The sequence below is a fragment of the Culicoides brevitarsis genome, chromosome 2 (assembly GCF_036172545.1).
Source record: "Culicoides brevitarsis isolate CSIRO-B50_1 chromosome 2, AGI_CSIRO_Cbre_v1, whole genome shotgun sequence".
In the NCBI taxonomy this organism is placed as follows: Eukaryota; Metazoa; Arthropoda; class Insecta; order Diptera; family Ceratopogonidae; genus Culicoides; species Culicoides brevitarsis.
In genome coordinates this window covers 37,842,400-37,868,617 of record NC_087086.1, presented here as the reverse complement: position 1 = coordinate 37,868,617, position 26,218 = coordinate 37,842,400, and the positions used below count along the sequence as shown (strand labels likewise).

Sequence of the window (26,218 nt, the reverse complement as noted above, 5' to 3'; positions counted from 1 at the left end):
ATATTGAAATATTGATTGACTTGAATTTTTTTTTTAATCTTTAAAAAAAATTTCATTAATTGTAGGTAAGTTATTTTTGATTTAAAAAACGTTCAAAAATGAAAAAAAAAATTTTTTTAAATAATTTTAAAATTTTATAAAAAATTCATAATTAAATAATTTTTATTTAAAAATTATTCAAATTAATTCAAACCAAGCAAAAATGAATTTTTTAAAAGGAGCCAAAATTATAAAAATTTAAAAAACTCATGAGAATTTAAGAAATACTTTCATTTAACAAAAAAAAATTTTTTTTTTTGGAAGAGATTATTCAAAATAAAAAAAAATTAATTAATAAAGATTAAATCGATTTTTCTCGCTAATTCAAAAAACAAAAAAAAAATTCCATTGAAATCTCACAAGTGTAATTAAAAATGCATTGACTCACATTTCTCTCACATGTGCGAAGCCTCATGCAACCGAGAAACGACGAAGACCATTACACATGTAATTGAATCATCACAATAATGACTATCATTCATATCTACATACCGAAAAATTACAATGTCTAAAGCTCCCTTTTGAAACTGCATAATCTGCTCCAACATGTGAACACAGTAATTATTTCCCATGCAGCTTCGCTCAATGGACATTTTCGGTGTAATGTAATGAACTTTACGTGATCGTGTCTATAAACTCGAGTCGGCACGTGCTCAGTAACTTTTCTCCCTGCGTAAATTATCATAATTGTAGCTACGGAGGTGTTGCTTTTGTTCTATTTAAACATATATTTGTCTTTCAAAATAGACATGATACTAATAATTACATCGAGGCAAATTGCGAAATGTGTGCCGAGAGTTATTAAAAAAGTAAAATTTCGAAAGTCTCTTAAATGCTGGAGAGAAAAGAAAAAGTTGGTTAATGAATTGGCTTGCAGTGCAAAAAAAAAGAAGGAAACATGGCAAGGTACAAGCGGAAGTTTATTAATGTTAATTATGCTCGTGTTCTTCGTGTTTTTCCTCGAAGGTGTTGTGGCTGAGTTTCATTTTTAGTTGCAGAGATGATGCACTTTATTTGCGTATCATGGAAATTATGAAGGCAGAAAAGTGCTGAAATGGAAAAATGTGTCATTATTTTTTTTTTGTGTTAAGTATGTGAACTTTTTGAATTAATTTCAAAGCAGTTGGAGATCGTCATTCCTTAAAAAAAATGATGAAGCTCGTTAAATGTAGTAAAAAGTTCATATGTGCAAATGTGGTTTATAGAAGGAACACTTTGAAAGCAAACCAAGTGTTTGTGGCTTCAAGTCTCTGAAGGGAATTTTATTAGATTTTAAAGCAATTTTGATATAATTTCAAATTTTTAAGTTCAATTAAGTTAATTAACTGAAAATATTTTTTTTTATTTTAATGAAATTTGAGAAAAAAAAAATAAATTTTAAAAATTCATTTAATTTTTAATTTAATTTCAAAATTAAATTTTAAATAAAAGAAAAAAATAAAACTTTAATTAAAAATAAATTTATTGAATTTAACAAAAAAAAAATAAATTTAAAATAATTTTTAAAAAATAAAATTTAAAAGCAACTTTTTTTTATTTATTTTTTTTTTTTTAATTTACTTTAAATTAAATTTAAATATTTTAGAATGTTATATTAATTTTAAATTTTTTTTTTAAATTCAAAAATTTCATAAAATTATAAAATTCAAAAAGTTTAATTATTTGAAATAATTTTTAAATGTGATTTTGAAAAGGCTTTTGAAAAGAAATTTCGAAAAGGTTAAATTTTTTTATTGTTAATTTTAAAATTATTTTTTTTTTGAGAAAATTATAAATTTTTTATAAATTAAAAAGTTTATTTATATTAATTTGCAATTTCTTAGAATTTTAAGTTTATTTTTTATTTAATCTTAAGTTGAGGTAAAATTTAAGTTTTAAAAAATTTTTTTAAACTTTTTTTTTAAATAAATAAAATTTTATTGTTAATTAATTTTAATTCAAATTTATTGAATTTTTTTATTTATTTATTTAATTTTTATTTTTTTCAATGATTATAATTTAAATTCAAATAATTTTTTATTTAAATTTTTAAAATTTTTATTTTTTTCATAAATGTAATTCATTTTAAATAAATTTAAATTTTTTTTTTTGTTAATTTTAAAAATTTAAAATAAAATAATGTTTTTGAAAAAGTCTTTACATAATTTAAATAAAATTTATGACATTAAAAAAAATATTTCAAAATGAACAATATAAAAAAATTAAAAACTTTTCCGTAATTCCTCTTTAAAATCCTTTAAAATCACATAAAAAGATGATTTATTTCCATCTTCTTGAACTTTTCCTCAATTCTCAAGACAAAAGCATTAAAATCATAATCATCTGCCCAACTCATGCAAATCCTTCACAATTACTCCGAGTGCCAATTGAATGCCAATAATCCGCCATAAAAGTCATAACTTAACTTTTACAACTTCTTCTTGCCTCGTCTCTCGTTCCCCGTTCATGCGATCAAATGCAGTACAAACCAAATCTTAATCCCTTCTCTTACAACCACTAAAACTGCAACAAATTCCTCTTTTGTTGCATCCTGCACTTTCTATACATTTTCGAGATGAACAGTATTTAAATTATTTCTCATGCCACGTCGATTATTATTATTACAAGAACCGATTTAAGGACTCTCCTCGAAGAAAGAAGAGAAAATCGATTCTGCTTAACACGAAAAAAAAAATTTCATCATTATTTCGTCGGCGAGGAAAGTTGGTCGATATCTGCATAAACTGCATGTAATAAAGGCCATAAAATAATAAGAATAACGACGTGTAGTACAAGAGAAAATCTTCTTACTTATTTTTCTTTCGGGTTTTCTTTATCTTTCTGGCATGGCAGAGCACGCCTGGCACTGTTACAAATGAAAAGGGTCAAGAGGATAAATCGCATATTTTTCGTAAAAATTCGAAATTTCGAAGGCTAAAATCTTCATTAGAAAAAAAAATTAAATATAAAATTTAAATAAAAAGAAATTATATAAAGATTATTTTTTTTATAATTTTAAAATTTTTTGTGAAAATTATTATTTTAATTATTATTTTTATTTAATTAAATTATTTATTAAATTTTATATTTTTTTTAAAAAATTAATTAAGTTCTAAAATAAATTATTAATTAAATAATATTTTTAAAAATCAAAATTTTAAAAAAAAATTTTTTAAACAAAATAAATTAATTTTTTTTAAAAAATTTTTTATTAAGAAAAAAATTTTTTTTTTAAAAAATAAATAAAATTAATGATAAATTATTTATTTTTTTTAAAATAAATTTTATAAAAAAAAAATTTACAAAATTTTAAATATATTTTTTTAATTTTTAAATTAATTTTTTAAAATAAAAAACTAAATAATTAGTTAACTATAAGAATTGAATTTTAAATTTTTAAAATATAAAATTAAGGATAAATATTTTTTTTAAAATATTAAAATAATTGTTTTAAATAAATAAATAATTAATTTTTAAAAATCACAATTTAAATTATTAAAAATTTTACAAATTACAAAATTTTAAAAAATAATTCAATATTTAAAAATAAAAAAATTAAAATTAATAAAATAAAAATAAATTATCGATAAATAAATTTAAAACTTTAATAAATACAAAATTTGAAAAAAAAATTATTAAATTTTATTAAAAAATTATTCCGAAAATTTAATTTGGAAAAAATTAATTAAATGTCAAAAATTTTTATAAAATACAAATTTTAATTAATTATATTTTAATTAAATTTAATTTTTTTTTTAATATATGCGATTTATCTTATTAACCCTTGAAGAAAAAAAAAAGAAAAACGAAAGAAAGAATAAAAAATCGCGTTAAAAATGCACGGCCAAAGAAAATTATTTTTATGCATGACTTTTATTACTAAAATAATAATCAACGTTCTGCGCGTCGTCGGAACATGTGAGATCTGCAACTTTGTAGATAAAAATGTAATGCGATGCAGAAGGGAGAAGAAGAGCACTTAACAGATTATTCTACGACTCTTTTGGGTGCATCTCGGCACAATTTACATGTGTTAACGTCCCTCCGCAACACACGCGTCTCCGAAGGTGTCATGGCGAAAGAAGAAGAAAAATCATGCTGCTGCAACGTTGAGCCAAATCCATGAAATGAGGTGACATTAAAATAATCATAAAAGAGAAAAAACGAAGTGAAGAGGAATTTATTTGCATTGTGCGACAATTTACATAACCGGCATCCATGGCTCGACGTACGAAGATTACAATTGTAAAACACAGAAAGTGTAAGTTTGTAAATTTTCTGAGGATTATTACGACGATGACGACGACGACGATGTCTTTTAGCACCCAAGCCACGACTGTTATGAGAAATGTTACTGCGAGAGACGACACATAAAGATTAAGAGACAAGTGTCACAAGAATTTGTTATGTTGTGGTTGATGTATGAGTTTCGTGTCGGAATAACTGAAAATGCAAATGCATCAGAGTGGAAGTAGGTCAGTTTCTTGCAGCAGAACACATAAATCCGATGATATGCACTCGCAAATGGGATGCTTGTTGGATTTAATCAGATGGGAAAAATTCAAGAAATATTGAACGCAGAGATGCGTGAACGGAAAACTTGTCGAATTATTATTAAAATGATGAGGAAAATATTTTTTGATGAGTTGCTAACGAGGAAATTTCAAGTAGAAATCAAAATTTTTTGCTCCAATAATTTTTTTAGGTTTTTCATTAATTTTTTTAAATATTTTTTTATTAATTTTTTTTTTTTGTAAATTTTTATTTAAATTAAAGAAAATTTTAAAATAATTAAAATATTTTTTTATTTAATTTTTTAAATAAATTTTTAATTAATTTTAATTTATTTTTTTATTTAATTTAATTTAATTTTTTCACGTAATTTTTGTTAATTAATTAATAATTATTTATTTAGTTAAATAAATTATTTATTTTTTTCTATTTAATTTTTTTGATAATTTAATATTTAATTATTTAAATTTCATAAGAAAAATCGATTAAAATATTAATTATTTAATTGAAAAATTTTATATTTAATTTTAAGTTTTTATTTTTTAAATAATGTTTTTTTAAGATTTTTTAAAATTTTTATTTATTTTAATTTTTTAATTTTTTTTTTTAATATTTTTTTTATTTAATTTTTTTATTTTATTTTAAATTTTTTATTTTATATTTTTTTATTTTATTTTTTTTTAATTAAATTTTTATTTAATTTAATTTTTTTTTAATTATTTAAAAATAAATTAAATTTTTAATTATTTAAATTTCATAAGAAAAATCGATTAAAAATATTTTTTTATTTAATGAAAAATTTTATTTAAATTTTTAATCATTTCAATTTTTAAATTTTTAATTAATTTTTTAAATTTTTTAAAATTTTTAACTTAATTTTTTTAAGATTTTTAAAAATTTTCAAGATTTTTTTATGATTTTATTAAATTTCATAATTTTTTGTAAATATTTAATCAACTTTATACTAAAAATTTATTAAAAATTAAAATATTATTTTTTTCACTTTACCTCAATTTTTTTAAAAAATATTTTAATAAAATTTTTAATTAAATTAATAATTTTTTTAATTAATTTTATTTTTTTTAAATAATAATTTTTAAATAAAATTCATTTAAAATTAAATTTAAAAAAAAATAAATTAAATTAATTAATAAAAACAAAATTTCATTAAAAAACGAATTTTTTATTCAAAATTTATCTTTTCACATTTCATTACTCCTCATTTTTATATCTTCAAATTGTACAAGTGTCTTGCACAAAAATAAAATACATTTTCACGTGTTTTCCCTTTCTTCAGTATATTTCTAACGCAGTAAACACTTTTTCTCGATCAATCTGAAACTCTTACTCAAGAGAGTATTTTTAGCAAAAATTCGAGAGATTTTCTACTTTAAGAACAGCGAAAACGGAAAATCTCGTCACTGAGTAAAGAACGTTCGCCTCGTGAAGAAGCAAAAATCGCGTGTGAAAAAAAATATTAGAAAATTTTTTTAATTTTTTAAATTTTTTTTTTAGTGAACAGGTAAAGAAAAAATTTTTCATTAAGTTAAAATTGACATAAAAAAATTAATTTTAGTGAAATTATTAAAAAAAAATAAAATAAAATAATTTTTAAAGAATTTTATTTAAATATTTTACGTAAAAACCGTGAAAAATCTTCTCGATCTTTCGGCACATTTTTTCTTTTGTGACACAATGACGTTACCTCCGCGATGTGTATTTTTTTTATTTTTAGACATTAGTCTACTGCATGAATGATTTGTCAGACCATGTGTTTTTTCTATTTTTAATTAAATGACCTTTTTTTCGAATTATGTCAATTTCCGCTTTCATTGAACTGAACTCATTTCCTCAAGTTCAAGGTTTCTAATGATTTAAAAATTTTTTCAGTTAACAAAAAAATGGCTAAAGCTCCAGCTGTCGGTATCGATTTGGGCACCACATACTCCTGCGTGGGCGTTTTCCAACATGGCAAAGTTGAGATCATCGCCAACGATCAGGGCAATCGCACAACGCCCTCTTACGTCGCTTTCACGGACTCGGAACGCTTGATTGGTGATGCCGCCAAAAATCAAGTCGCCATGAATCCGAGCAATACAATTTTCGATGCCAAACGTCTCATTGGTCGCAAGTTCAACGATCCAACAGTTCAAGCTGACAAGAAGTTGTGGCCTTTTGAGGTTATTGACGACAATACAAAGCCAAAGATCCAGGTTGAGTACAAGGGTGAGAAGAAAAATTTCTTCCCCGAGGAGATCTCAAGTATGGTCTTGACAAAGATGAAGGAAACAGCGGAAGCTTATCTGGGCAAAACTGTAACTGATGCAGTTGTAACTGTGCCAGCTTACTTCAACGATAGCCAACGTCAAGCTACGAAAGATGCTGGCGTCATTGCTGGTTTGAACGTTTTGCGAATCATCAATGAACCAACAGCGGCTGCGATCGCTTATGGTTTAGACAAGAAGGCAACTGGCGAACGTAATGTTTTGATCTTTGATTTGGGCGGCGGTACCTTTGACGTTAGCATCTTGACCATTGAAGATGGCATCTTTGAGGTTAAGTCAACTGCTGGCGATACGCATTTGGGCGGCGAAGATTTCGATAATCGCATGGTCAACCATTTCGTTGACGAGTTCAAGCGGAAGCATAAGAAAGACATCACAGCCAACAAAAGAGCTGTTCGTCGTTTGAGAACTGCTTGTGAACGCGCAAAGAGAACCTTGTCAGCTTCAACTCAAGCCAGCATTGAAATTGATTCGTTGTTTGAAGGCATTGACTTTTACACTTCCATCACTCGTGCTCGCTTCGAAGAATTGAATGCTGATCTCTTCCGCGGCACAATGGATCCCGTTGCCAAATCCCTGCGTGATGCCAAGATGGATAAGAGTCAAATCAACGATATCGTTCTCGTTGGCGGAAGTACTCGAATCCCTAAAGTTCAAAAGTTACTTCAAGACTTCTTCAACGGAAAAGAACTCAACAAATCCATCAACCCAGATGAAGCTGTTGCCTATGGCGCTGCTGTTCAAGCCGCCATCTTGCACGGTGACAAATCCGAAGAAGTTCAAGATCTCCTCTTACTCGATGTCACGCCCCTATCGTTGGGTATTGAAACTGCCGGCGGCGTCATGACAGTTTTGATCAAACGTAACACGACAATTCCCACGAAGCAAACCCAAACCTTCACAACTTATTCGGACAACCAACCTGGGGTCTTGATTCAAGTCTTTGAAGGTGAACGTGCCATGACTAAAGACAACAATCTTCTTGGCAAATTCGAGCTTTCGGGAATTCCTCCGGCGCCACGTGGCGTTCCCCAGATTGAGGTTACGTTCGATATCGATGCTAATGGCATCATGAACGTCTCAGCTATGGAGAAATCAACTAACAAGGAGAACCGTATCACAATCACGAACGATAAGGGTCGCTTGAGCAAGGAAGATATCGAAAAGATGGTCAATGAAGCTGAAAAGTTCAAAGCTGAAGATGATAAAACTAAAGAGAAGATCACAGCAAAGAACGCGTTGGAATCTTATTGCTTCAGCATGAAACAAACCATGGAAGATCAAAGTTTGAAAGATAAGATCCCGGAAGCTGATAAGAAAGTTATTCTTGATAAGTGTAACGATACGATCGCGTGGTTGGATGGAAATCAAACAGCGGAAAAGGAAGAATTTGAACATAAGCAAAAGGAATTGGAACAAGTTTGTAATCCGATCATTACGAAGTTGTATCAAGGCGGTGCCGGAGGTATGCCCGGCGCAGGAGGCATGCCAGGTGCAGGAGCTGCTCCCGGAGGACAAGGACCAAGTGAGTGTTAAATTTGAGGTTAAGTTTTGAACTTGAACTAATTTTTTTTAAATTTTTTTACAGCCATTGAAGAAGTTGATTAAACTCAGAAATGCAGAAAAAAATCTCAGTCAACAAATTTGGATCGATAAATTAATTCTTTTTGGTTAATTTTGAAATAAAAAAAAAGAATATTTTGGACCAAATCTACAAATTTCGTTTTTCATTTAAAATTGGTTTGAGTTCTAAAAAAAATTCGAAAAAAAATTTCAAAAGTTCTAAATTTTGAAAATTCTTAAGATTTTAAGTTTATTTAAATCATAAACTTAAAATCTTAATTTTTTTTCGAAATTCATTTTAGAACTCAAAGACGTTTTAGTTAAAATTTGAGATTTCAGCTAAAATTGTGAAGTTTGTCAAAACAAATTCTAAAAAAAATTAACTTTTTTTCTAAAATTTAAATTTTTTTAGCCAAGCTAATTTTTATATAACTTAAAATTGCTCAAGTTTACGAATTTATTTTAAAACTGTTGGAATTTAAAAATTTTAAAAAAAATTTTGACATTTGTATTTAAATATTTATTTTTGACAGATGTCAATTTTTTTTTGAAATTTACTTTTTTTACCATTTTAGAGCTTAAACTTTTTATTTAAATTCAAAATTGTTTCTAAATTAGTTTTTTAGTCGAAATTTTGACATATGTCACTATTTAAATTTTAATCGTTTAAAAATGACAGATGTCAAAATTTCAACTAAAATTACAAATTTTAAAAATTTTGAGTTCTAAAAAACATTTTTAATTCTAAATTGTAAAAAATTAAAAATTTTAGAAAAAAAAATTTGACATTCATCTTAAAGTATTTTTTGACAGATGTCAAATTTTTTCTTAAAATGTTTTTTTTTTAAGATTTTAAAACTCAAAAATTTAAATTGAAATAGATTTTAACATAAAATTTATTTAAAATTTGAAAAGAAAATGTTTAAAAAAATTTAATTTAAAAAAAATTTGACAGATGTCAAAATTTCAACTTAAATTTCAAATCTCATTAATTTTGAATTAAAAAAAAACATTTTCCCATAAAAATATATTTTAGAAAATTTTGACATCTGTCAATTGATATTTTAAGACAAATGTCAAATTTGTTAAAAATTTAAAATTTAAGAAAAATTTTTTGAATTTAGCTTAAAATATTTTTGACAGATGTCAAAACTTTAGCTAAAATTCCAAATTTGAAATTTTTTGAGTTGAAAAAACATTTTTAGCTCTAAATTGTTTAAAATTTAAAATTTTAGAAAAAAAAATTTTGACATTTATCTTAAAATATTTTTTGACAGCTGTCAAAATTTTTCTAAAATCTAATTTTTTGAGTATTTCAAAGCTAAAAATTTTTATTTTTTTAATTATTGAAAGAAAAGAGAAAATATTTCTGATAATAATTTGTTTATTGTATAAAAAAAAGTTTTTTTGGAAAAAATATAAATTAGAAAATTTAGGAAAGTTCAAAGTTTAAAAAGTTGAAGAAGAGACTTTGATAAAAATATTCAACAGCTTAGATTTTAGCTAGATTTTGAAAGTTCATAGTTTCATAAAAATTTTTTTAAAAAGAATTGTAAGGTAGAATGTAGCACTTTTTTATAAATTATTTACATTGTTTGGCTTAAAAGCGATTAATTAATTTTACTATTTGTACGATTCACAGCTTTTCACTAAAAAATTCGAAAAAATCATTGAAGAAAATTTACTTTCTCGCTTCTTCTGATGGATGAGCTGCGATGTATTCCAAGGCCTTTTGGATGGCTTCTGGAATTGGGGGAGGTTGGGGCAAGTTATCGGGTTGGAAGCCATTTTCATCGGCGGTGTAGCTAACTTGGATGGTTTCGCCTTCGGGTGAGACATAGCTGAATTGTCCCGAAGCACGAACGCCGCCTTCTCCCTCTTCGTTGGCAGCGATGCCGTTGCTGGTTTCGTAGGCATAGTTGTATGTGCCATCGGGATTCACGACATTCTCGAGACGCGTAACTGTGGCATCTTGATCCAAGTTGGCGGCAAAGACGCACGTGGCGAATAAGGCAAGAGCGATGCACTGTTGAAGGAATTTTTTCGATGATTTTTCCATTTTTTTTTTTTTTTTTTTTTTTTTGTTAACTTACCGATTTGATCATTTTTTGATGTAAAGTAATCCTCGTTGGATGAAATCTAATTCGAAACTGATAACTTTCGGTCACGAATATTTTGTTTTTATACACAAAAAAAAAAAGTTTGAGGCAGTTCTTCACTAAAACGCACGTTCACACAAAAATTATACTGAAATAGAGCAGCCTTCAAACGTATTGAATTTTGTATCTATTGACAATTTTTTTTTTTCACAATACACAAAATTTGACAATAAGAAGAGGGTAGCTTCAAAAAAAAATCGAGACGCAAATTAATGTTAAATATGCATTTCGGATCAAAAATTTCATTCAGGTAATAATTTGCATCCATTAAAAAAGTTAGCGGGTGTACGCTAAATAAAATTAACACTGAAGAAACAAACAAACCATTAACACGATTTTTGTTAAAATTTTAGATGCATTTATGCATAAAATTGCATTTTTAATGAAAAAAGCCGTTAAAGAGAAAAGAAACCGTTTCCGTAAAAGTCTCTTGAAAAAAATTTTTTTTTTTTTTGGCAATGAATGAACAAGTCGTCTCCATTTTTACGATTTTTACCGTTATCCGTTAATTAATAATTAATTAATTAAAAATTATTTGGATCAAAGTTATCTCAAGGTTCTTTTTCGGTTCAAGATCCGATGCATCAAAGTCAGTTCTCAAATAAAATTTTTAATATTTTTTTAAATCAAGAAAAACTACTAAAAATCATTTATTTTTTACAAAAAGAGCATAAAAAGTGCAAATAAATACTTGGAAAGCAAGTTTTTCTTGAAAAATTGAATTAAATTGGTTCATAATGGATTTTAAATGGAAGTCGTAAAATAAATCAATGTTAAGGAACGCATTTCGGCGGATTTCGAGGAACAAAATTATAGAAGCAGTGGTTTATGATAAGAAGATTTAAAAATATTTGTAATAAAGTTGAATGCATTTTTGAAGACTTAAGCGCATTTTAATGATAAAAATCAATTTTTTTATATATAAAAATAAGAAAAATTTAAAAAAAAAATCTTTCTTTTAAGGAAATTGTAATTTTTGATATTTTTTGATGCTTAAACCCTTTTTTTGTAATGATTTAAAAGACAAACTTAATAAAACATTTATCTTAAACTAAAATAAAATTAAAAAAATAAAATAAAATAAATTATTAAAAAGTTAATAAAAAAATTTAAAAAAAATAATTAATTAATAAAAAAAAATTTAAAATAAAAATAAATTAAAAAATTTATTACCTTATTTTATTTTTTTTTTAACAATTAATTTTATTTGTTTTATTAAATTTTATTGATGTTTGCATTTTTTTTTTTATCTTCAGCTTTAATTTGTCAAATGTTAAAATTTTGAAAAAAAAAATTTTTTTTAAATATTTAGAAATTAAGTCAAATAATTTTAATTAAGTCAAATTTAAGAAAAAATTAGATAAGTTTATGTAAAAATTTTAATTATTGAGAATTTTTAATTAACAATTTTATTAAATCCTGATCGATGTTCAATAAATTTTCTTACAAATTTGAAAAAAGTATTAGTAAAAAAAAGTTTAAAAAAATTAAAAAAATAAATAAAAGAAAATTAAATTATTTTCAAATTAAAAATTAAATTAAATTAAACTTAAAACATTTTTAATAATTTTACTTGTCTTAATTGAAATATATCGAATTAATTTTATTTAATCTTTTGAAGAAAAAATTTAAAGAAAATCTTCAAAAATATCAAATTTGTCACAATTTAAATTTTTTTAAAAATTTTCTTAACCAAGAATTTCTGTGAAGCCATTTCATAAAAAAATTTCTGAATTTTTTAAATTGAATTAAAAAATCATGAATTATTTAAGAAATTATTTTCTAATAGAAAATTTTTTAAGCTTTTTAGTCTATTTTTGTAGAATTTGATAAAATTTTATGTTTTTCTAAATCCATTAAATTTTTCAAAAAATTTTAATACACAGACTTTTTATCCAATTCGTCGCTTTTTCATACTTACCTCATAAAATTTATTAAAAAAAAAGTTGCTCATTTTTGTGATATTCCTCCTATATCCGATGAATTATTACCTCGTTTGCTCATGAATCAATCAACTCCGTAAAAAAAAATGTGTGTCGAAATAAATATTTTGATCAAAAAAAAAACTCGAATCTAAAATAAAATGAATGAACATGCAAATTAGGTTAATGTCAAAGCAACCAAAAAATGAAGCAAACTCTTGAACTCTTTTAGACACAAATTGCATAAAAATAGAAATTTATGACGGTGTCAAGCCATTTTTCTCTTTTTTTGTGCGAATAAAACTGCAAGCTAAATCGCTTTTGTTTCAAACGAGGAAATTTACCTGAAACGCCGCCGCAACGCCAACGAACGGTCAAGATGCAAATTGAGGCACTTACCTGTCAACGTCGCACTCATACGTCGCGTCGTACACACCTTTACCCTAAATTTTGTGTGTTTTTTTTTATCGGTAAACAAGAGATTTCAATGTCACGCGTTGCACAATCCCCTCACAAATATCACTTTGACCGTCAATTATTTCCAAATTTTTGGATGAGAAAACGATAAAAAGTCAACATTTTAAATTTCTTCTTCTCTATTTTTTGAATAACTGGAATTTAAGGCATACTGTTGTTAGATTAAATAATAATTAGTTATTTTTGTGTTAATTAGTAGGTGTCGTCGAATAACGTGTTGAGCTTCTCAGTGACATCCGTTGTTCGGTATTTCACGTATTTGTCCACGTTTTTCGAGAATTGCAAGTCATGGAACCTGAAAAAAGAGAAAATTATATAAATTTAATTAATTTTTAATGAAAAAAAATGCAAAAATTTATTTTTTATAAAATATCCGATTTTAAGTAGAAAAAAAAATTTTTTTTTAATTAAAAAAAATAATGAAAATTGTAAAAATATCTTTTTGTGCTTTAAATGTTTAAATAATTAAAAAAAAATTAAATAAATAAATTTTAAATTTTTTAATAAAAAAAATGGATTAATTCCTGATTAAAAAAAAATCAAAATTTCATCGAATTTTTTTTAAAATAATTTTTACATGAATTCAAAAATGAAAAAATGAAAAAAAAATTTAAATAAATAAATATTTAAATTTTGAATTCAATTTAATTTTTTTTTTTAATCAAAAAATTTAAATTTTTTAAAGAAAAACGTGTTTAATACAATTTTTTTACTTTTTCTATTTCAAATAAAAAAAATAAATTTTGTTTCCTAAATTTTTGGAACGTCTTCAGACTTTTTCATTCAAATTTTTAAAATAAATTTACAAAAAAAATCAATCGAAATTTTGAAGAATCTTGAATCAAAATTTTGAAGAATTTTTCAAAATAATTTTTTGCCAAAAAAATCATTTTCAAACAGATTTTAAGAAAAAAATTAAAATTTTAGATTTTTTTTTAAATTATTATATAATAAAAATAATAAAAAATTTAATAAATAAAAATAAAACAAAAATTTTAATTTAAAAAATTTCAAATTTTTAAAAATTAGGTAAAAATTATTTTTTATTTTTGGGGCAGGGGACAAAAAATAAAATTTGTAAAAAAAATTAAATTTTTAGTTTTTAAAACATTTAATTAAAAAATCAAATTAAAAATTTACTTAAATTTCAATTTTTAAAATTTTTAAATTACAAAATATTTAAAATTAATTATTTTAAATCAAATAATAAATTTATAAAAAGGTAAAAATAAATTATAAAATTTAATTTTTAAAGATTTTTAACAAATTAATTTAATTTTTAAATTTAAATTTTAAATTAAATTTTTTTTTAAATTTTATTTAATTTTATTTAAAAAAAAATATTTTTATTTATTTATTTTTTTTTTATTAATTATTTTTATTATAATTATTATTTTTAATAAATTAATTAAAATTTTTAAATATTTTTAAATTTATTTAAATTAAATTTATTTTTTTAAAAAAATTTTAAAAAAAATATTTTTATTTATTTATTTTTTTAAATTAATTATTTAACTTAATTATTTTTTAAAATAATAAAAATTTTAAAAAATTCAAATACTCACAGTTCAAAAAACGCATTATACGCCGGAATAATATTCTCCAAATTATCCCTTTTAATCCCCTCCCTCAAAATGACATCTGGAATCGTAATTTTCCTCTGAATTTTCACCGCTTCTTCCAATTCCTTATTAAACGTCGAGAACCGATCCTTCACAATTTGCCTCTCTTTCTCCTTACACTTCCCATTAACGGGTCTCGGCATGTCATCCAAGCTCAACGCTCCCAATAATCGCCCCCATGACGCATGATACGCCTGTTTCAGCTCTTGAATCATCTTATTGTACCGACTTTCGGTGTCAGTTTCCGTAATCGAAATCAAATCCAGCAAATTTGACTGCTGCAGCGACTTCAAAATATAATGAACGTTATTTAACTTGAAAATCTGCTTCGTCGCTGGATCGCTATAGAGATCAGATTTCGCTACAATCGTATAATTCAGCTCTGTGAGAACTTTTCTAACGTAAATCCCGAGTAAAATTTTATTTTTTTGCTCTTGCGTGAAATGTTTATGCGACGTAAGGGTCTCCAAAATGTGAATATAAGAAGTTTCATTAATCAAAATGCTGCCAATGGAGTCGACGTGATCTTGTAAGTGCTCGACGAACCAAATTGCATTCGAAGTCAACTCGTGAACTGTCGCGTCTTTAGGAACTCCGGTGCCTACAGTGCTTGTTGTCATCAAATTCGAGCCCGAATCACCTTTTACCGTCTCAATAAACTGTTCCAAAGCCTTGGCGCCCGTTTGTTGTAGTTTTCCAAGCACATTCAGCAATTGTTGACGCTGCGTTTGGTCATAAGTCTTCTCAATATCGGGCGTTAAGAGTGTCACGTGCTTCAAAGCTGAAAAAATTCCCAAAGCCGCGGACCATTCTTTGCGTGCAATGTTCCTCAGGACCTTCGTCGTGATATTTTCCGCATCTCTGACAACCATTTCGATGCTATTTTGAGCCAATCGACTGAAAACTTCCCCCGCACGGGTCGCTGGAATGATATCTTTCATCAATTGTCGCTCCCAAAGCAGCAATTTTTGCAAACCGAGCAACAAAACGAGATATTTCTCCAAATCTTGATCCGTGTCGTTGGCATATTCCTCCGGAACTAAAGTATCGCCGTAGACAGAATTCTTCCTTAACGCCGTTTGACCGAATTGCGACGCTTTTTGCAACATTTTGTTCGCTTTTCGTTCGAAAATCGACTGAAGTCGTGCTGAAGTTGTCTTTTTCGACGGAGTTACATCGCGATATTTTGCTCTTCCAAGCTGTTCATTGCCCCAACTGCCGCTTTTTTGATGATCTTTGAGCAATTGAAGCGATTTCGAGACCACATCGGACCTTTCGTCGCCATAAATTTGCACATATTCGCGTCGTAAGTTGTTATCAAGCCACGCCGTGATGATCCCCAACTCCTCCCGTGCCGTCGGAGCGAATTGTTTCATCGAGGGACAATCTTCGTTCGAACTATCCTCTTCAATGTAGATAAAATCGAGCAAATCCACGGGTCTCATGGGACTCGAATGCTTTTTTACGACAGTTTTGAAGTAATTGTTCAACGTTTCGCAGCCGGTATTGTACAAACTCGTGACATTTTGCAGTTCAACACTCTGATCATTATAATTCAAAAAATAATCTTTCGCTTTTTTCAGCTTATCCAAGGCTTCCAAGAACGCAGCGATGCCACATTCGTTCGGACCCAAGTGAATCAAGTTGCAAGTGTCCTGCGAGGCGCCATAATGCGACAAAACGGTATCCAGCCCGGCAATTGTTTGTTCCAAATTGTGCTGTTTCTGCTGTAAACTCTTCGTGACGTTATAAACTGGCAGAATTGTCGTCTCTAATTTCCCTAAACGATTCTCGAAGGAGTTTAGAATGGTTGACATCGAACTTGTGAGTTCATGATATTTTTCAACGCGGTCTTTGAAAAGCGAAATTTCATTTTTTTCCTAAAAAAAAATTTTTTTATTAAAAAAAATTAAAATTTGGGGCGGTGACTTACTTTTTCAAGCTTAGATTCGATTTCGAACGCGTTCATGATGATATCCGAAAATTCACTTGACTCTGAAGAAATTTAAAAATAATTAAAACTTTAAATTTCTTATGAATTTTGAAGATTTTTCACGAAAAAATAAAATTTTCATCACTTTTTGATGTTATTTGCATTAAAAATTACGAACAGCTGTTTTTAGTTGATAGAAATTAAATTACTAACCTCAAAAATTGAGACGTATGAAATTGATAAACTGAGGAAAGTGACTGGATTTTAACCTAAAATTAAAAAAATTAAAGGCGGCGAATTTTTTTCTAATAAAAAATTAAATTTTAAAGGAAATTTCAACTTATTTCGATATGAATTCCGTTTATTCGTCGCTTTTGTGTTGCGTCGCCAACCATGGTGCTCTTGAAAAGTCACGTGCGTTGGATATTTTTAGTAGAATTCATCAAGCGAATCATCAAGGTAGGTTTTTGTTGACAAAACTTCTTTTAAAAATTTAAAAAAAATTAATTTTTTATAATTTTTTAAAGGAGCAAATCGTCGTTCCATCGTCCATCTCGACGAAGCAATTGCTGAAATTAATCGCAACATTTCCCGTTTCGATCAGAAAATTGTCGAAATAAATTATTCCCTGCCCGGCGCTGAAGCTCCTTACATCACATTCATCTCGACATCCGAATCTGCCATCAGTAAGCAACAAAATTTATGGAATCCAGCGGAAGTTGAGTTGTTTCGATTGATGTTGCGTGAAATAACCACAGCAGACGATCACAAAAGATCGATCTTTGATTGCATAAATTTGGCGGGAAAAGTTCATGTGCGACAAATTTCCAAAACTCGCGCCGAAAAGGTTATTCAAAAGTGGATTTTGACGGGATATTTTTATGAGCAGGACGAGGATGTGCATTTGGGACCTCGATTAATTGCGGAATTTGGAACGAATTTGAGGACTTATTTCAAGGATTATGTCAATATGTGCGACATTTGCAAAGCGATTGTCTTTTGGGGACCTCGTTGCGGAAATTGCGAAGAACTTTTCCATAAAGAGTGTTTGGATAAGTGCTTGAGTCGTATTCAAACGTGTCCCTCGTGCAAAGAAACTTTCAAATCGCCAGTTTAAGGTTAATTTTTCATAAGATTCCTAACCTCAAGTACTATTTAATGTTAATTAGATTTTAAAAATTAAACAGCAGAGACTGAAAAATTGATTAAAAAGAAATTTTTTCTTTTCTTTTAACAAATTATCACAAATTAATACTTTTTCACTAATTTCAGCTTCCATTTAGAGATCGCGCGACGCCATTTTTTAAACATAACCTAAATCTCATCCAAAAAAGTCAACATCTCATAACGCTTTTCAACCATGCAATTCATAAAATCCAGCTGATCCGTCGTATTTTGACAAATCATGATATCCGTTTCGTTATGCATCTTAAAGCGCAATTCCCAATCCATTTTTGGACATGGATCTTCTCTTCCTTCTTCAAACGGATCACAATTTGGATCATTTTCACGTTCATATTCTCCAATTTTGTCATAAATCTGTTTAAATAACTGCGACTCGAGAATCATGAGATTTTTTAATTCTTGATCGTTATAAGCTGCTTGACATTGCTCTGAATATTCTTCAATAACTGATTCTCCCAAAGTTTCTGCAAGATCAAAATCACAAGTGTTAAATTTAGCTGTTATATTTTCACGGGGATCTTGAACAGTTTTGAGATCAAAAGATGATGAAAATCGATAGAAATTGAACAAAATTGTTGAATATGAAAGAGATTTTTCAGGAGGAACATGTTGCTCGTTAATTATTGACGAAATAACTAAATAATTCTCTCTTGAAGCCTTATCGAAGGTTTTGTCTTTGTTATCTTATCTTTTTATCTATTTAACCAGCTTGGAGTACCCTAAATAGCTTACGAAATGAGTAATTTTTAAAAGTTTGCCTTCAGGAAAATATGAGTTGAAATCTGCTTTTTCCAATAAATCGCTCATAGTTGCTCGTATTTGAGCAAAATGCAAAACCAAAGAGCTAACTGTCTGACTGAATTATTGTGTTTGTCTACTACGAAATATTTGTATGTACTATGTGAATAGCTACGTATGTATTAAAGTGCATGGTACATTGTGAAGAGTTCATGTTTCGCAACTCAAAAAATTTGATATAGAATTCATGATTTTTTTTATCAAATTTTTCTTTAATGCTAATGTTATAAAATTTTTTTCTCATTAAAAGATTGAAATCTTTGTAAAAATTTTTAAAAATTTAATTTAATTTTTTAAAATCAACGCAAGTTTTTAATTTTTGATCTAATGAATGTGTCTCTGCATGAAAAACTAAAAGTCATTTACAAAAATTCATGAATTTTTAAAAATAAAGTTCATTTAAGAAAAAAAATTATAAAATAAAATAAATAATTATAATTATTTTGTCTTCCATTGAACTTTTTTAATGTATAAATTCTGATCTGTTGAATGTTTTTCTAATCGATCCTTTTAAACTTGAACTAAGGTGTAAAACTCATCAGAATGTATTTTATTAAGATACAATATTTAAGCATGCTTCAGGTTTACTGCCCCTCAGTCTTTATCCAGGCTTGGTACTGACTCATATCTCAAGCTGAAGGTCTTTTAATTTCATCATGATTATTCGATTCTCTTACTTGGTGTTAAAAAACGTATTTTTTTATTTCAATTTTTATGTTCAGTTCCTCGATGTTTTTTCAACCATCAACAGAAAAGGACTGCACTTATTATTTTGCTTCTCATAGCATGTCATATCAGTCAATAGGCAATAGGCATGCAGGATGAAAATTATTAATGGAAAGAAGTCAGCTCATCAATTGAAAATATAAACCGATTAGTTTTGGATTTTTAAACAAAAGTAATTGTCGAAAACTTACCTTAAAACGTTTTCTCATATTTACTTCACACATTTTTTACCTTTTTGCTAATTCAAACATTTCTCCCGAATCCAAAATTTGCGAAACACAATTTTTTCACAATATGGCAACATCAGTAGGCACAAATGAAATAAAGTTAAAATACTGCAAAAGTGAACGAAAGCACAAACGCACGCCATAGAGAGTGTCATTATGCTAATTGATTTATTTGCCATTAGGTTTTTGTCTTCATTTATTTTAAAATGATAATAATAATAATCTAAAAACATGGGACCATTCGAGTGTGTCCAGTTGTATGAATTTGTATGTCCTTTTCTATTTTGGGATGTTTTGTTTGTCATCCGATAAATTTTAAATGAAATAAATGTACAAATACGGCAACAAATTCTCTCTGCTTTCTCTCTTCTGCCGTCGTTGTGAACATTTTAAGAAGACGAGGACACACATTTCATGTTTTTGATTAATTTCGGTTTTCATAATTTTCGGAATTAATAATTATGTATTTCCTTGCAAATTCAACTGAAAATCGAACCCGAATTGTTTTTGTAAAATTTTTCAAAACTTACCAGACAGAAAAACAAAAAAAAAAGTTTTATCCAAATATTGAACTATTTTCCCAATAGAAAACGAGACAAACACAAATAGACACGCACTGCAAAAAAAAATTGATACGATTCAATCAACAATATAAACAACCCACAAAAAAATAGAGGGAATGCAGTTCAAATTGATGTGATGTGAGAACGCGAATCGCACTCCAAATGTTGCACAGATCTAATTTAATTGAATAATTTTTTCGCTTTTTTTCACGGTTCAAGCTGCTTCGTTGTCAGTTAAATAAAGCAACAACTTTTTTTTTCCATTATTGTTCAGCGGATTATCAGTTATCAGGAATCTAGGACAAATTTTGACCACATTCTCGACAAGGAATTTTGTGCAGATTGAACTAATTCCGTGCAGTGTTATTAGCTCACATGTTCGCATGCAATTTCGTTACAAGTTGAACATTTTTACATTTACTTTATCTTTTGGCGTTGTTGGAACAAAAACATTCTTCATTGGTATGGTGACTTAATGCGATTTTTTTCTCTAAAATTATTTGAATCCTATTTAAATCAAATTATTTAAATTGTTTTTAAAAAATATAAAAGTTGAATTAGAAAAAGAGCGATTTTAAAATTTTTTTAAATGTTAAATTTTTTGAACTGAATTTAACAAATTTTCGAATATTAAATTTTAAAAAAAAATTTAAGAAATTATGAGAATTTTCAAATCAAATTATTAACAAATGATCAAATTTTAAATTAATTAAAATTAAAATTTTCATTTAAAAAAATTTTTCAAAAAATATCAAAAATTTTAGAAATTAATGAGATGAAATTAAAAAAAATTGTTTCCAATTTAAAAAAATTAAAAAAATAAATTAATTTAATTTAAAAAATTAATTATTTAAAAAAAATTTCTCAAAATTTTAAAAAAAAAAAATTTTAATAAATTTAATAAAAAAAAAATAAATTAAAAAAAAATTAAATTAAAATTTAAAATAAAAAAAAATTAATTAAATTAAATTTTAATTAAATTAAAAATTAATTAAAAAAATAAAATAAAAAATTTTAAAAATTAAAAAAAATTATTTTACAAAATTTAAATAAATAAATTAAAATTAATTATTTGAAAAATTAAATTAATTAATTTCAAATTGTCTTAAAATTAAAAACTTTAAAAAAACTATTTTTTAAAATTTTTTAAATTAAAAAAAAAATAAAACTAAAAAAAATTCTATATAGGTATTCTTTAAAATTTAAAAAAAAATTAAAATTTAAAAAAAAAATTAAAATTTGAATTAAAAAAAATTAAAAATATTTAAATTAATTAAAAAGACAATTCTCTCAATTTTAAAAAATTAAATTAAAATAATTATTTAAAAAAAAAATTAAATAAAATTAATTAATTAAAATTTTAAAAAAATTCAAAATATTCTTTAAATTTTTTTAAAAAAAAAATTTTAGCTTAAGATAAAGTTTCAAAGAATTTTTTTTGTAAACTATTTTTGTTTCCTTCATCTGAAAGAAACATTTCATAAACAGAAAACTATTTTCCAAAACTTTTACCTTTTATCAGGTCACCATAACACTTCCTTCGACAAAATAACCATATTTCATCCGGTCTCTTTGTAACATTTTTAGATTATGTTTGCTTATGTGTTCCAGTTATCGTACGTTTTTTTTTCTACATTCATCCTGCTGCTGTTCTAAAACTATTTTTTGCTACAGGACGAATAACATACCGCAAAAAAGTATCCATCGTTACACCAGTGACAGTTTTAACTTTTATATGGTTTTGGTTTCTCCATGTGCTTTTTTTCGTTGCAACATTGCCGTGTGCTTGAGTGACAAAAACATGTTACTTTCCAACAATGAAAAGTCATATATCCAATTTCGAGTGCCCCGCGTGAAAAATAAAAGATTTTTTCTTCCATTGTGATATTTTTGCCGCTGCGTTATTGGCAAAAAGAGTCGAAATTGAAATAAAAATTGTTATTGAAACGAGAGAATACCGGAAAGGATTTCTATTCCAACATGTCGTCGATCTTTATGGAAAAAAATTGGAGGTAGCAAAAAAAAATATTAATAAAGATATCACTTTATTTATTTTTTGTAGCCGCAGTTTTTGTAGAAATAGGACGAACCATGTTGACCAAAATAACGATTAAATTTACATTTCGGCGGAATTTGGTACAAGTACTGCGGATATCCTTTACTACTTGGCAAAAAATACGCCGGATATGAATAATGATAAACATTCGAGGGACTAAGGTACTTTTTTGCTTCTAATCCATTGTAAGCTACAAAAAAACAAAAAAAAAATCATTAAGTGACGTTTAATGACCAAAATCCAGTAAAAAAAAGTTTACCTGATGAGGATGGGACGTGATGCGCGTGGTATGGATAAGGAACAAACAAATACCCATAAGAAGGATATTTTGATGCTGAATGAGAATAAGAATGATGGGAATCATGATGGTCGTCAACTAAACCAACTAATTCTTCGATGAGATCTGCGATGATGTCAAAAGTTGCTTTGGTTTGAGGAATTTCTTGAAAAATCACGAAAAATAGAAGAAACAGGATAAACTGAAAAAAAAATGAAAAATTATTACTAACAATGAGTAAATAACGCGAAACGCAGTGAAATAATGAATATTTGCCCAAAACACGACGTTCCCTCATAAATTTGGAGATAAATTTGGTCCCTCAGTATTTGCGAGTAAAAGGTGACGATAATAAATTTAATTAAACAAATGATGAAAAAAATGTTTTGAGAAAATGACTTGAGCTCATTTTATTTTAATTTTTAAAGATTTATTTAATTTTTTTAAATTTATAATTTTATTCAAATGGTTTCTTCCGGAAATTTTTAATGTTCTTAATTTTTTTCTTTTATTCAAATTAAAATAATTTTTCTAATTTTTCTTCGAATTTTAATTAATTTTTAATTTTTTTTTAAATTATTATTAATTAATTTTATTTTTTAACTTTATTTTTTATTTAAAATCATTAATTTATTTATTAAAAAATTATTCAAAAAATTTATTAAAATTTGATTTTTTTCGATAATTTTTTTTTATTTAAAAAAATTTAAAAATTATTTTTTTTAATTTAAAAATCTTTTAAATTTTCAAAATTATTTATTTTATTTAAAAATTTTTGAATTATTTTTTGAATTATTTTTTTTTCATTTATAAAATTTTTTAAAATTATTTTTTTTATTTAAAAAATTTTTAAAATAATTTTTTTTTGTTTAAAATTTTTAAATTTTCAAAATTATTTTTTTTATTTAAAAAATTTTCAAAATTATTTTTTTTATTTAAAAAATTTTTGATTTTTTTTTGAAAATTTTAAAATTTTTAATGAAAATTTTTTTTATTTAAAAAATTTTTTAAATAATTTTTTTTTTTTTTTTTTTAAATTTTCAAAATTATTTTTTTTATTTAAAAATTTTTTAAATAATTTTTTTTTTAAATTTTTTTTAAATTTTCAAAATTATTTTTTTTTTATTTAAATTTAATTTAATTTTTTTTTTATTTAAAAATAATTTATAAAATAAAAAAATAAGAGCTTTATAATTCGAAAGACATCAAAAAACCACAAAAGCGCAAAAATTCCTCTCAAACACATTTCAAAGAAAATTTTCGCTTTCACGTTCTTTCACCCAACATTACCAAATGACAACGACAACGACGACGCTTAATTACCGGAACATTTTTGTTGACACAAACACACAAATTCTGTGCGTTAATTTTGCTCTTTTACTGTTTCACGTCACTTCATTCACACTTTTACTGATAAAAAAAAACACTTTTTCCTTGTTTCGGATTATTTACTCTAACAACATAATTCCAACAACAACTTTCAGCATCATTCAGCCATCCATCACGAAAATTAGGTGCCCCATTAAATTAATTTCAATAATCACTCTTTTGAGCTGTTTTTGTTGTTGTTTGCCCCTTTTTTACTCTTTCGCGCTTTTCCAAATCCTTTGTTATTATTATTAGAAGAAAATTCTCCTCTTCGAATTTTTCATCATTTCTCGCGTTTTATTGTTCACTAATGATGACAGACTTGACTCAATCAATCCAACGACGACGGCGAACTTACATTTTTACGCATTGTTAAGTTGAATGGTATTGATTAAGGTGAGAAAAAGCACAATTTAAAAAAAAATACTATCTTGAAAAAAAAATACGTTTGAATGGAATGAATGTCGGAGAATTACTGAGACTCTATTGTTTGTTGGATTTAATGATTATTTTTTTTCGACGAAAAAAAGACAATTAGAAGGAGGAGGAGATGTTTCGGTATGAAAAGAAAGTAGCGTTGATTAATGAATTGATCTTTCATTTCGTGCGATGGAAACGTCTGGTAATTTTCTCAAAAATTCAACACTCCCATAAAGTGTCGCCATAAATCAAGAAAGTTTTTGTCTCAGACATTCAGGCTCTCGAAGCTAATTAGTAAAATGGATAAAAGCAAAACAACTTTCAACGAGAAGGAGAGAAACAGAGGAGAGAAAAAAACTATTTTGCAAGAATTTTGCATCCACTTTGCAATTATCTGATTAGAAAATTACATCACGATAGCAGGAGAGAAATGGAAAAAGAATTAAATAAATCATTGATCCATTTCTCATGCAGTTCACGTCGAGGAGACATAATTTGCTTTTCCTAACTTTGCCCGTTATGCATTTTACTTGAGATAATTTAATTTTTGAGAGATTTCAATTTTCGCATGCATTTCAATCCAAGTCGATGCGAAACGAAGGATATGAAAGGAGAATGTTTGTTACATAAATCGTTTGTGACATAAACATGGGACTTTTTTTCTGTTGGTAAGTACAAATGGAATAGACAAACATTATCCGTGTCTTATGCGTTTTCTTACGGAATAGTTTTTGACCTAAAAATCAATTTTGTCCTCTTGTAAGGTTTTTTACCTCATAAAAAAAATTTTTAAATTTGATGTACAGGAGCCATTTAAAGATGTTAGCGAAAAAAATTGATTTTTCAAAATTTTTTCAACTTTTGTAGATCACGGTTCTCCAGCTCAAAATGAAGGTTTTGATGTTAGAAACAACTTTTGTTTTGGACTTTTTCTAAATTTTGCGTTTTCGATGTACAGGAGCCATTTAAAGATGTTAGCAAAAAAAATTGATGAAAAAAATTTAAGTCAAAATCCTCTTATTATGAGGGCTCACATACCGATTTTTCAAAATTAAGCTAGATCACGGTTCTCCGTCTCAAAATGAAGGTTTTGATGTTAGAAACAACTTTTGTTTTGGACTTTTTCTAAATTTTGCGTTTTCGATGTACAGGAGCCATTTAAAGATGTTAGCAAAAAAAATTGATGAAAAAAAATTTAAGTCAAAATCCTCTTATTATGAGGGCTCACATACCGATTTTTCAAAATTTTTTCAACTTTTGTAGATCACGGTTCTCCGTCTCAAATTGAAGGTTTTGATGTTAGAAACAACTTTTGTTTTGGACTTTTTCTAAATTTTGCGTTTTCGATGTACAGGAGCCATTTAAAGATGTTAGCAAAAAAATTGATGAAAAAAAATTTAAGTCAAAATCCTCTTATTATGAGGGCTCACATACCGATTTTTCAAAATTAAGCTAGATCACGGTTCTCCGTCTCAAATTGAAGGTTTTGATGTTAGAAACAACTTTTGTTTTGGACTTTTTCTAAATTTTGCGTTTTCGATGTACAGGAGCCATTTAAAGATGTTAGCAAAAAAATTGATGAAAAAAAATTTAAGTCAAAATCCTCTTATTATGAGGGCTCACATACCGATTTTTCAAAATTAAGCTAGATCACGGTTCTCCGTCTCAAATTGAAGGTTTTGATGTTAGAAACAACTTTTGTTTTGGACTTTTTCTAAATTTTGCGTTTTCGATGTACAGGAGCCATTTAAAGATGTTAGCAAAAAAATTGATGAAAAAAAATTTAAGTCAAAATCCTCTTATTATGAGGGCTCACATACCGATTTTTCAAAATTAAGCTAGATCACGGTTCTCCGTCTCAAAATGAAGGTTTTGATGTTAGAAACAACTTTTGTTTTGGACTTTTTCTAAATTTTGCGTTTTCGATGTACAGGAGCCATTTAAAGATGTTAGCAAAAAAATTGATGAAAAAAAATTTAAGTCAAAATCCTCTTATTATGAGGGCTCACATACCGATTTTTCAAAATTAAGCTAGATCACGGTTCTCCGTCTCAAAATGAAGGTTTTGATGTTAGAAACAACTTTTGTTTTGGACTTTTTCTAAATT

The 26,218-nt window shown here is 26.3% G+C and overlaps 4 protein-coding genes across 4 annotated transcripts; 2 read left to right on the top strand and 2 right to left on the bottom strand.

Moving 5' to 3' along the window:
• Window positions 1-5,965: 5,965 nt before the first annotated feature.
• On the top strand, window positions 5,966-8,533 carry LOC134831942 (heat shock 70 kDa protein cognate 4-like). Its single transcript, XM_063845788.1, has 3 exons — window positions 5,966-6,052; window positions 6,421-8,340; window positions 8,404-8,533. The coding sequence occupies exons 2-3, from the start codon at window positions 6,432-6,434 to the stop codon at window positions 8,421-8,423; spliced, it is 1,929 nt and encodes a 642-aa protein (XP_063701858.1). The 5' UTR covers window positions 5,966-6,052; window positions 6,421-6,431; the 3' UTR covers window positions 8,424-8,533.
• Window positions 8,534-10,059: 1,526 nt separating this feature from the next.
• On the bottom strand, window positions 10,060-10,483 carry LOC134829077 (pupal cuticle protein Edg-78E-like). The gene is made up of 2 exons (XM_063842070.1): window positions 10,472-10,483; window positions 10,060-10,404 (listed from the first exon to the last, which is right to left on the bottom strand). Exons 1-2 carry the CDS (start codon window positions 10,481-10,483, stop codon window positions 10,060-10,062), a joined length of 357 nt encoding a protein of 118 aa, XP_063698140.1.
• A 2,568-nt stretch (window positions 10,484-13,051) lies between these two features.
• Window positions 13,052-16,620, bottom strand: LOC134829970 (exocyst complex component 7). The gene is made up of 3 exons (XM_063843292.1): window positions 16,492-16,620; window positions 14,502-16,438; window positions 13,052-13,231 (listed from the first exon to the last, which is right to left on the bottom strand). Exons 1-3 carry the CDS (start codon window positions 16,525-16,527, stop codon window positions 13,129-13,131), a joined length of 2,076 nt encoding a protein of 691 aa, XP_063699362.1. The 5' UTR covers window positions 16,528-16,620; the 3' UTR covers window positions 13,052-13,128.
• Window positions 16,621-16,760: 140 nt separating this feature from the next.
• Window positions 16,761-17,702, top strand: LOC134829971 (non-structural maintenance of chromosomes element 1 homolog). Its single transcript, XM_063843293.1, has 2 exons — window positions 16,761-16,950; window positions 17,019-17,702. The coding sequence occupies exons 1-2, from the start codon at window positions 16,842-16,844 to the stop codon at window positions 17,606-17,608; spliced, it is 699 nt and encodes a 232-aa protein (XP_063699363.1). The 5' UTR covers window positions 16,761-16,841; the 3' UTR covers window positions 17,609-17,702.
• The last annotated feature ends 8,516 nt before the right edge of the window (window positions 17,703-26,218 follow it).

Excerpts from the sequence above, each read along its gene's own strand:
- LOC134831942 (XM_063845788.1), top strand. The coding sequence starts at position 6,432 with ATGGCTAAAGCTCCAGCTGTCGGTATCGATTTGGGCACCACATACTCC. Across the intron at positions 8,341-8,403 it reads TCCCGGAGGACAAGGACCAA|CCATTGAAGAAGTTGATTAA; the intron begins GTGAGTGTTAAA and ends ATTTTTTTACAG.
- LOC134829970 (XM_063843292.1), bottom strand. The coding sequence starts at position 16,527 with ATGAACGCGTTCGAAATCGAATCTAAGCTTGAAAAA. Across the intron at positions 16,439-16,491 it reads TCGAATCTAAGCTTGAAAAA|GAAAAAAATGAAATTTCGCT; the intron begins GTAAGTCACCGC and ends ATTTTTTTTTAG. Across the intron at positions 13,232-14,501 it reads TATAATGCGTTTTTTGAACT|GTTCCATGACTTGCAATTCT; the intron begins GTGAGTATTTGA and ends CTCTTTTTTCAG.
- LOC134829971 (XM_063843293.1), top strand. The coding sequence starts at position 16,842 with ATGAATTCCGTTTATTCGTCGCTTTTGTGTTGCGTCGCCAACCATGGT. Across the intron at positions 16,951-17,018 it reads TCATCAAGCGAATCATCAAG|GAGCAAATCGTCGTTCCATC; the intron begins GTAGGTTTTTGT and ends AATTTTTTAAAG.